The 11521-nt window shown below is 36.6% G+C and overlaps 1 protein-coding gene across 1 annotated transcript; it reads right to left on the reverse strand.

Annotated features, from left to right (window-relative positions):
- Positions 1-8670: 8670 nt before the first annotated feature.
- LOC309966359 (non-selective voltage-gated ion channel VDAC1-like) lies at positions 8671-9558 on the reverse strand (the record flags this gene model as incomplete). Its single annotated transcript, XM_082846322.1, has 1 exon — positions 8671-9558. Exon 1 carries the CDS (start codon positions 9520-9522, stop codon positions 8671-8673), a length of 852 nt encoding a protein of 283 aa, XP_082702448.1. The 5' UTR covers positions 9523-9558.
- Positions 9559-11521: the final 1963 nt, after the last annotated feature.

The following is an 11521-nucleotide window of genomic DNA, read 5'->3' on the forward strand; positions in this document are numbered from 1 at the left end:
AAAATCAACTTTCTTCAGTGAAGAATAAATCTATAGTGGTGCAGCCACTATGGAGAATAGTATGGAGGTTCCTTAAAAAATTAAAAATAGAGTTACCATATGATCCAGCAATTCTACTCCTGGGCATATATCCAGAAAAGACAAAAACTCGAATTCAAAAAAGATACAAGCACACCAGTATAAAAAGCAGCACTATTTACAATAGCTGAGACATGAAAGCAACCTAAATATCCATCAGGAGATGAATGGGTAAACAAGATGTGATTCATGTACACAGTGGAATATTACTCAGCCATGAAAAAGAGTGAAGTAAGTCAAAGTCAAATATATGATATCACTTATATTTGGAATCTAAAAAATGTTACAAATAAACTTACAGAACAGAAAGGGACTCACAGACATAGAAAACAAACTTATGGTTATCAAAGGGGAAGGTTGAGGGACAGATAAATTAGGAGACTGGAATTAACAGCTACAAGCTACTAGATATTGAAAAAAAATAGATAAACAGCAAGGACCTACTGTATAGCACAGGGAGCTATATTCAATATCTTGTAATAAACTATAATGGAAAAGAATCTGAAAAAGAGTGTATATATTATATATTATAGTATAGAGTATATATTATATATATGTATCTGAATCACTTTGCTGTACACTTGAAACTAACACATTGTAAATCAAGTATACTACAATTAAAAAAAGATTGACTCTATTACCTTCAACTCATATCACATTTTGCTAACCAAGAGAGCTAATTGGGTGAAATAGCTTCCATCTATCAGGTTTGGTATAACATCATAGGGTAGGCATGAAAGTAGGTTTGACTCCTATGCCCTTTTTGGATGCCTGCTTCCAAGACTCTATGGCCCAGTGATGCTTTGGGCCTTGAATGCAGGGGTGGAATGGAAAACAGTGGTGGAAGCCAACCAATCCCCTGGCTTGTGCCATTGAATGAGTCACTGTAGGTAACAACAATGGTGCTCGAGTGAGATTTCCTGCCACTTAAAAGCTGTTGAATTTTGGGTAAGAAACTTCTAATTATGTCTCAGTTTTGTCATCTCAAAATAGGATAATACTAACCATCTCATAGGGTGAGAATTTAGTGACTTCATTCCTGCAGATGGTTTAGGGTAATGCCAGTTACATAGTATTCTCCCAATAGATCCAAGCTACTGTTACTACTGTTACTGTTGTTACTATTGCTATTATTATTATTATTAAACCCCTGCTCCCAAGACTCCTGATTTCTGTTGTTTTGTGATCCTGGTTTTCTATCCTTATTCTTGATTCTGTTTGTATTTCATATCCTTCCAAAGATTCCTTTTCTAATTACATTACCCAGAATCATTTTTCTCCCAGTTACTCTAACCAGATACAGGTGTTTGATCAAGGAAACAAATCCTAATATTAAAATGCTCACCTACTAATTCTCAAGTGCTCTCCATCATACTGGACTAATACCTTTTTCACTCATTTGAGGAAAATCTCTAAGTTTACTCTAGTTTAAGAATATAATGTAAGTCTTCTTGAATTCACTTTGATTGTGATTTTTTCCACTTGCTAATAGTTTAGTCTCCAATTCCTAGACACTCACATGGAAAGGAAAGAAAGCAGAGTCATTACACATTCTAGGGGAGTTCACTGGGGGGATCACTTTCCAATCTAGCAAAATAGATTCTGGCAAACCCACTTCTAGGACACGCGCCCATTATCTAGCTTTTCCTGTTTCTTATTCAAACTCCTATTTCATAAAATAGCTCTCCATCCACTAAGCCAGAGCTTACTTGAAAATAAGCTGTGGGTTTAATAACAATTATTGAGTTGTCTTCTCACAGATAGATTTTAAGTTCTACATGGACTCTATTGCATTTTCGCTTGAACTAACTTGGACTTCTTAGCATTGCCATTTTCAGTTATAGGAGGAGAAGTGCTGTCAATTAAGACCTTAGAGGCTGTCAAGGCTTTTGAGAACACCAGGTATGAAACTGATTTTTTTTCTCCCTTTATTTTTCTGTTTCATCCTCTTCTCTCATTCTTGGAATTATGATATTTCAAATTACTTATCTAAGTAAATCAGGAATTCTACATTTTATGTAGCTAAAAAGATGTTAGCATTTAAGCCCGTTTAAATTTTTATTGGAAATATAAATCACAGAGGTTTTGCTCAAGCTTTCCATTGGGTTTGGATGCAACAGCAGAGGAATTTGTCTCCTTGGAGACAGAACATCTCCTGTACCTTACTGCTATGCCTGAACATGACTGCTCAGGAGGTGTTGTCCATGTACAAACTATTATATTCTTTGGGGAGTATTCCTGACTGTAGAATAGAAACACCACAGCCAGACCTTTATACTGATTTATGAACAAAGTGTTTTCAAGTTGTATTCAATGACTTAATTATGCAGCCTTTCCTGTGAGGTAGGACCCAGGATCAATTGTTACGCCACACTGTCACTGAACACAGATCTTAAGCATGGCATTTTTAAAACTAATAATGTAGTTTGATTTTGGAAATCATGTGACTGAATCTCAGCTGTAGAGATACAATTTGATAAATTACTAAAGGAGCGAGTAACAAAACCCAGACATCTCTATTTATACTACTGTAACAGAAACTCTCCCAGCATGTGAGCTAAACACCTTTCAACTTCTTTCTTTACCTCTTGTTCTTATTTTTTATGTAACGGTAATCATCATGACAATTCTTTCTGTATTTTCAGGTTTTTTACATTTTCTATTAGTCTGGTTTTTCCTGTGTGATACAGTTTTTACAATCATCTCTTTTTATTTCTGATGAGTGGTTTTTAAAAATTTATTTAACCATTCCTTTGATTTTGTTCATTTATGTTTTCTTTCCAATTTTACACCATGATATATAATACTGAAGTGAGGATATTGTACATGTAATTATTCTCCCTAATATGAGTTTTTTTTGAGAGATGGAATTAATTATTCAAAGGTGTGAGTACTTTTATTTTTCTAGATACATATTGTCAATAAATCATAATAAATAAATAAGTACATAAATAATAATAAAGCAATTTTAAAGAGTACTTACCTTCCATCTTGTTGCTAAAACAGGTGGCTTGTCATATAGAGACAAACAAAAGCATACAGAAAGAATGCAAACTCAGTCTTTTTGTGGGCATATAAGTGAATGAAAGGAAGGGAAAGCCACAAGGCACTTTACATGTCTTATGAAATTCACAATATACTGAATCAGATGATATTCTTATCAATTTATTATCCTCATTTTACCTTTGCACTTGTGTTCGCTTGGCTTCCTCTTACCTTAGTGGTCTATTCTCACAGGATCAGGTTAGATGGTTCCTGTCTATGTCCTGATCTCTAAATGCTGGAGTACCCTGAGGCTCACTGCTTGGATTCTTTCTCCTTTTAATTCTATTTACCTTCTCAGTGATCTTATAGAACCTCATGGCTTTAGGTGCCAACTCTAAGTACTATGTACACATGGCATTTCAATTTTATATTAGAATCTAGCTCCAACAGCCAACTCAGACCTCCACTCGGATGAGGGATACACAGCTCAAAATGTTCACATCCGAACTTGAGACCAGCTTCCCTAAACTGTTCCCCTGGCCAGTCCTCCCCATCATTTAGAAACAGCTCTATTTTCTCAGGTCAAGCATCTTGGAGTCATTCTTTTCTCCTCTTTGTCACTCCTACCAACCAAGTCCAGTCACAGCCTGGTCCCTGTGCCCTGCCTGATCTCACCTCCTAATGCCCTTGTGCTGCTCCCATGTGTGGCCAGTCTGTTTCTGCCCTACTTCCTGCCCAGAGCCCATACACCCTCAGCTCTGCCTGAATGCTACCTCCCCACACATCCTTGGGATGTCCTTTCCCAGCTCCCGGAATAAAAGGGCTATTGTCCGTTTGGTTCCTTCCTGTATCCCCACTGTCTAGAAATGTGCCAGGAACATAGGAGATGCCACAAAACATTTGCTGAAAGGGTGATGAGGAAACTATGACAGGTTAGGTAAATAACTCCAGTTACAAACCTGTCACTCGGTATATTTGGAAATTAAACCTAAGTTTGCTGGCACCATATCCAAGTGTTTTGTTTCTTAGGAGATAAAATAATTTAGGATGTTCCTCCTTCTCTAGTCTCTGAATTTATCTTTTTTCCTTGCAGATTTGGTAAAATCACTTGTAAAATCATCTGGGTTTGTGTTTTCTTTATTGGAATATTTACAGATTCCAATTTTTGATTGTTAATATAACTGTTCTGCTTTTCTATTTTTTGAGTGAGTTTTCCTAAGCCATATTGTCTAAGAATTTATTTCTTCTAGGTTTTTATATTTATTGTTATAAAGTTGTTTATAATTGTTTCAGGGGTCCCAGGTCCATCTACTATATTAAATATTATAAAATACACCTAATCTAGTTAGTCTATATTATTAATTTGGTCTCTCATTTTTATCCTTTTTTTTTAACTTCTATTTTCTTTGGAGTTATCTTGTTGAGATTTGATTTATGTCCTTGTGGTTGGTCATATTTTTGGTAAATGTGTGTGTGTGTGTGTGCTTGAAAGAAATGTGTATTCTTTTCTTTTTCTTTTTACTGTGTAGCACAGGGAATTTTATTCAGTATCTTGTAATAACCTATAATGGAATGGAATCTGCAAAAACAAAATCAGTATGCTGTACAACAGAAACTAACATTATTTTAAATCATTTATACTTGAAAAGAGAAAAAAAAAAGAATTTCCCATATATATATATATATATATTTTTGTTTGTTTGTTTGTTTGTTTTTTTGCCGTACGCGGGCCTCTCACTGTTGTGGCCTCTTCTGTTGCGGAGCACAGGCTCTGGACGCGCAGGCTCAGTGGCCATGGCTCACGGGCCCAGCCGCTCCACGGCATGTGGGATCTTCCCAGACCAGGGCACGGATCCGTGTCCCCTGCTTCGGCAGGCGGACTCTCAACCACTGTGCCACCAGGGAAGCCCTTTCCTATATATTTTTATGGCTTGATAGCTTACTTTTTTAGTGCTGAATATTATCCCATTCCCAGAATACACTAGAGTATATTTCCCATTCATCTAATGAAGGACACCTTGGTTTCATTCACATTTTGGCAATATTGAGTAAAGATGTTAAAATATCCATATGCAGATTTTGTATGAACAAATTTTTTTATGTTTATTATTTATTTATTTTTCTTATTAGTCATCTGTTTTATACACATCAGTGTATACATGTCAATCCCAATCTCCCAATTCATCACACCCCCACCCCCACCCGCCGCTGCCTTGCCCCTTTGGTGTCCATACGTTTGTTCTCTACATCTGTGTCTCAATTTCTGCCCTGCAAACCAGTTCATCTGTAACATTTTTCTAGGTTCCACATATATGCGTTAATATATGATATTTGTTTTACTCTTTCTGACTTACTTCACTCTGTATGAAAGTCTCTAGATGCATCCACGTCTCTACAAACAACTCAATTTCGTTCCTTTCTTTAGCTGAGTAATATTCCATTGTATATATGTACCACTCTTCTTTATCCATTCGTCTGTTGATGGGCATTTAGGTTGCTTCCATGACCTGGCTATTGTAAACAGTGCTGCAATGAACATTGGGGTGCATGTGTCTTTTTGAATTATGGTTTTCTCTGGGTATATGCCCAGTAGTGGGATTGCTGGGTCATATGATAATTCTATTTTTAGTTCTTTAAGGAATCTCCATACTGTTCTTCATAGTGGCTGTATCAATTTACATTCCCACCAACAGTGCAAGAGGGTTCCTTTTTCTCCACACCCTCTCCAGCATTTGTTGTTTGTAGATTTTCTGACAATGCCTTTCCTAACTGGTGTGAGGTAATACCTCATTGTAGTTTTGATGTGCATTCCTCTAATAATTAGTGATGTTGAGCAGCTTTTCATGTGCTTCTTGGCCATCTGTATGTCTTCTTCGAAGAAATGTCTATTTAGATCTTCCACCCATTTTTGGATTTTAATATTGGATTTTAATTTTTAATTTTAATATCCACCCATCTTTTAATATTGAGCTGCATGAGCTGTTTATATATTTTGGAGATTAATCCTTTTTCTGATGATTCATTTGCAAATATTTTTTCCTGTTCTGAGAGTTGTCTTTTCGTCTTGTTTATGGTTTCCTTTGCTGTGCAAAAGCTTTGAAGTTTCATTAGGTCCCATTTGTTTATTTTTGTTTTTATTTCCATTACTCTAGGAGGTGGATCAATAAACATCTTGCTGTTTTATGTCAAAGAGTGTTCTTCCTATGTTTTCCTCTAAGAGGTTTATAGTGCCCGGTCTTACGTTTAGGTCTCTAAGCCATTTTGAGTTTATTTTTGTGTATGGTGTTAGGGAGTGTTCTAATTTCATTCTTTTACGTGTAGCTGTCCAGTTTTCCCAGAACCACTTATTGAAGAGACTGTCTTTTCTCCATTGTATATCCTTGCCTCGTTTGTCATAGAGTAGTTGACCATAGGTGTGTGGGTTTATCTCTGAGCTTTCTATCTTGTTCCATTGATCTATATTTCTGTTTTTGTGCCAGTATCATATTGTCTTGATTACTGTAGCTTTGTAGTATAGTCTGAAGTCAGGGAGTCTTATTCCTCCCCCTCCATTTTTTTTCCCTCAAGACTGCTTTGGCTATTCGGGGTCTTTTATGTCTCCATACAAATTTTAAGACACTTTGTTCTAGTTCTGTAAAAAATGCCATTGGTAATTTGGTAGGGCTTGCATTGAATCTGTAGATTGCTTTGGGTAGTATACTCATTTTCACAATATTGATTCTTCCAATTCAAGAATATGGTATATCTGTCCATCTGTTGGTATCATCTTTATTTTCTTTCATCAGTGTCTTATAGTTTTCTGCATACAGGTCTTTTGTTTCTTTTGGTAGGTTTATTCCTAGATATTTTATCCTTTTTGTTGCAATGGTAAATGGGAGAGTTTCCTTAATTTCTCTTTCAGATTTTTCATCATTAGTGTATAGGAATGCAAGAGATTTCTGTGCATTAATTTTGCATCCTGTAACATTACCAAATTCATTGATTAGCTCAAGTAGTTTTCTGGTAGTATCTTTAGGATTATCTATTATGTATATTATCATGTCACCTGCAAACAGTGACAGTTCTACTTCTTCTTTTCCAATTTGTATTCCTTTTATTTCTTTTTCTTCTCTGATTGCCGTGGCTAGGACTTCCAAAACTATGTTGAATAATAGTAGTGAGAGCGCACATCCTTGTTTTGTTCCTGATATTAGAGGAAATGTTTTCAGTTTTTCACCATTGAGGATGATGTTTCCTGTGAGTTTGTCATATATGGCCTTTATTATGTTGAAATAGGTTCCTTCTATGCCAACTTTCTGGAGAGTTTTTATCATAAATGGGTGTTGAATTTTGTCAGAATCTTTCTCTACATCTTTTGAGATTATCATACGATTTTTCTTCTTCAATTTTTTAATATGGTGTATCACATTGATTGATTTGCATATATTGAAGAATCCTTTCATCTCTGGGATAAATCCCACTTGATCATAGTGTATGATCCTTTTAATGTGTTGTTGGCTTCTGTTTGCTAGTATTTTGTTGAGGATTTTTGCATCTATATTCATAAGTGATATTGGTCTGTAATTTTCTTTTTTTGTAGTATCTTTGTCTGTTTTGGTATCAGGGTGATGATGGCCTCATAGAATGAGTTTGGGAGTTTCCTTCCTCTGAAAATTTTTTGGAAGAGATTGAGAAGGATGGGTGTTAGATGCTTTCTAAATGTTCGATAGAATTCACCTGTGAAGACATCTGATCCTGGACTTTTGTTTGTTGGAAATTTATTTTTAAGGTTTCAATATTTTATTCAAGTTTTATTTTAAGTGATGTTAATTACAGCATTTGAAGGGGAGGAACTAACTCCACACAAAATGGAAGACTCTAAAATGTACCCATTAAACTGCTAAAAAATAAACTGAGTGGCGAGAATACAACAGAAGTTCAATTTAGATTCTGAGTGTTGTCACCATGTGATTACAGTCACAGAGACTCTTCCCAGCTTGTAGCTGTAGCTTTTAGAAGCTGTTTCATACTCTGGTGCAAGGGCAAAAAAACACAACATGAGAAAAAACACAGTTAAGTCCTGAATTATTGGCTTCATCACATCCACCTCCTCCACCCCAAAATGACACAAAAGAAACAGCTACCATGCCCAGCAGACTACTTTTGGTGTAAAAGAGGTGATGGATTGGGGTGGAAAAAGTCCCTTTCAGATGAGTTTGTATACACCATCAAACAGCCTCTCCTCAATCAGGTAGGAAACCAAGGTTCAATTCTCAGGAAGTCACAATTTCATTCATTTACTCAATACGAATTTACAAATTGCAAAGTGCCTGCAAATTATCAACTTCCACTTGCAGCCATTTCTAGGTAAAAAAGAAACCTGACATCTCTAGAGGGGCCAGCAAGCTCCCCCTCAAGTCTACAGCTGAAAGGACATTTTTTGAAATTGGGTTTCTTCTGTACCACTGAAAGAGTAACACCCTAAAGCTGAATCATCTTTAACCTGGAAATCTAACATGATATTTAGTGATATTTGCATCCCAGACAAACAACATTAAAAGGTACACTAAATTCTGAAGGTAGCTATGCTGCACAATGGCTTAAAATTAACAATTGTACAGTATTCATTTATGCTTGAAACTCCAGTCCTAGACCAAGCTTGTGGCCACCAGTGTTGACATTCTTGCCATCCAGCAGAGCTGACAGTGTCAGTTTGATACCTGGCTTTAGGGTCTGAGTATGTCCTAACCGTATCAGGCTGGAGTTGTTCACTTTAGCTGAGAAGCAGGCGTCAGGGTCGATCTGGTACTTGGCTGCTATTCCAAAGTGAGTGTTACTGTTTCCTGCTGTCCAGGCCAGATTAACAGCAGTCTCCAACTTCTTATTCACCTTTTGATAAATGGAGCCACCAAACTCTGTCTCATCATTTACATTAGTGTGAAGCTGGAACTCATCAGTCTTGTAGCCAACTGAAAAGTTGCTCTGGGTCACTCGAGAGTTTGTGGTCTCAAAATTCATCTGGTAGCCAGCCAGCCAGCCCTCATAACCCAGCACCAGAGCACCCCAGATGGAAGGCCTGGCAATGTTGAAATCCATGTTACAGCCCAGGTTGATATGTTCCCGCTTGTACCCTGTCTTGATTTTAGCATTTTTTTCCCCAGTGTTTGGTGAGAAGGTTGAATCGAAGGTCAGCTTCAGGCCACGTGCAAGCTGATCTTCCACAGTAATCTCCGTGCCTAGTGTGTTGTCAGTGTTCCATTTCTCTGTAAACGTCAGACCATATTCGGTCCATCTGTGCTTGGTTTCCAGACTGCCCGTCACTTTTGTGGTCTCGGTGTTGGCTGAACCTGAGCTTGTAAATTCCAGTCCATTCTCAGATTTTGTTTTCAAATCAAGTTTTATTAAGCCAAACCCATAGCCCTTTGTAAAGACATCCCTGGCAGATTTGCCAAGATCAGCATACGTGAGAGGCACAGCCATCTTCTGCTCAGAAGTGGTGGCAGTGGGCTCTGTGACGGCTACCTGTTGGAAAATTTTTAATCACAGTTTCAATTTTATTACTTGTGATTGGTCTGTTCATATTTTCTATTTCTTCCTGGTTCAGTCTTGGAAGGTTATACCTTTCTAAGAATTTGTCCATTTCTTCCAGGTTGTCCATTTTATTGGCATAGAGTTGCTTGTAGGAGTCTCTTAGGATGCTTTGTATTTCTGCAGTGTCTGTTGTAACTTCTTCTTTTTCATTTCTAATTTTATTGATTTGAGTCCTCTCCCTCTTTTTCTTGATGAGTCTGGCTAACAGTTTATCAATTTTGTTTATCTTCTTGAGAACCAACTTTTAGTTTTATTGACCTTTGCTATTGTTTTCTTTGTTTCCATTTCATTTATTCCTTCTCTGATGTTTATGATTTCTTTCCTTCTGCTAACTTTGGGTTTTGTTTGTTCTTCTTTCTCTAGTTCCTTTAGGTGTAAGGTTAGATTGTTTGAGATTTTTCTTTTTTCTTGAGGTAGGCTTATTTTGCTATTAACTTTCCTCTTAAAACTGCTTTTGCTGCATCCCTTAGGTTTTTGGATCGTGGTGTTTTTGTTGTAATTTGTCTCTAGGCATTTTTTGATTTCCTCTTTGATTTCTTCAGTGAACTCTTGGTTATTTAGTAACATATTGTTTAGCCTCCATGTGTCTGTGTTTTTTTTACATTTATTTCCCCTGTAATTGATTTCTAATCTCATAGCATTGTGTTCAGAAAAGATGCTTGATATGATTTCAATTTTCTTAAATTTACTGAGGCTTGATTTGTGACCCAAGATGTGATCTATCCTGGAGAATGTTCCATGTGCACTTGAGAAGAAAGTGTAATCTGCTGTTTTGGATGGAATGTTCTATAAATATCAATTTAATCTATCTAGTCTATTGTGTAATTTAGTGCTTGTGTTTCCTTATTAATTTTCTGTTTAGATGATCTGTCCATTGGTGTAAGTGAGGTGTTAAAGTCCTCCACTATTGTTGTGTTACTGTCGATTTCCTCTTTTAGAGCTGTTAGCAGTTGCCTTATGTATTGAGGTGCTCCTATGTTGGGTGCATATATAGTTATAATTGTTGTATCTTCTTCTTGGATTGATCCCTTCATCGTTACATAGTGTCCTTCCTTATCTCTTGTAACATTCTTTATTTTAAGGTCTATTTTATCTAATATGAGTATTGCTACTCCAGCTTTCTTTTGATTTCCATTTGTATGGAATATCTTTTTCCATCCTCTCACTTTCAGTCTGTATGTGTCCCTAGGTCTGAAGTGGGTCTCTTGTAGACAGCATATATATGCGTCTTGTTTTTGTATCCATTCAGCAAGACTTTGTCTTTTGCTTGAAGCATTTAATCCATTCACGTTTATGGTAATTATAGATATGTGTGTGTGTATTACCATTCCCTTAATTGTTTTGGGTTTTATTTTTAGGTTCTTTTCTTCTCTTGTGTTTCCCACTTGGAGAAGTTCCTTTAGCAGTTGTTGTAGAGCTGGTTTGGTGGTGCTGAATTCTCTTAGCTTTTACTTGTCTGTAAAGCTTTTGATTTCTCCATTCAATCTGAATGAGATCCTTACTGCGTAGAGTAATCTTGGTTGTAGGTTCTTCCCTTTCATCACTTTAAGTATATCATGCCACTTGCTTCTGTCTTCTCAGCAGAGTTTCTGCTGAGAAATCAGTTGTTAACCTTATGGGAGTTTGCTTGTATGTTATTTGTCATTTTTCCCTTGTTGCTTTCAATAATTTTTCTTTCTCTTTAATTTTTGCCAATTTGATTACTATGTGTCTCAGCGTGTTTCTCCTTGGGTTTATCCTGTATGGGACTCTCCGTGCTTCCTGGACTTGGGTGGCTATTTCCTTTCCCATGTTAGGGAAGTTTTCTAGTATAATCTCTTCAAATATTTTCTCAGATCCTTTCTCTTTCTCTTCTCCTTCTGGGACCCCTATAATGTGAATGTTGTTG

Source organism: Leucopleurus acutus (assembly GCF_964270905.1).
Source record: "Leucopleurus acutus genome assembly, chromosome: 9".
NCBI lineage: Eukaryota > Metazoa > Chordata > Mammalia > Artiodactyla > Delphinidae > Leucopleurus > Leucopleurus acutus.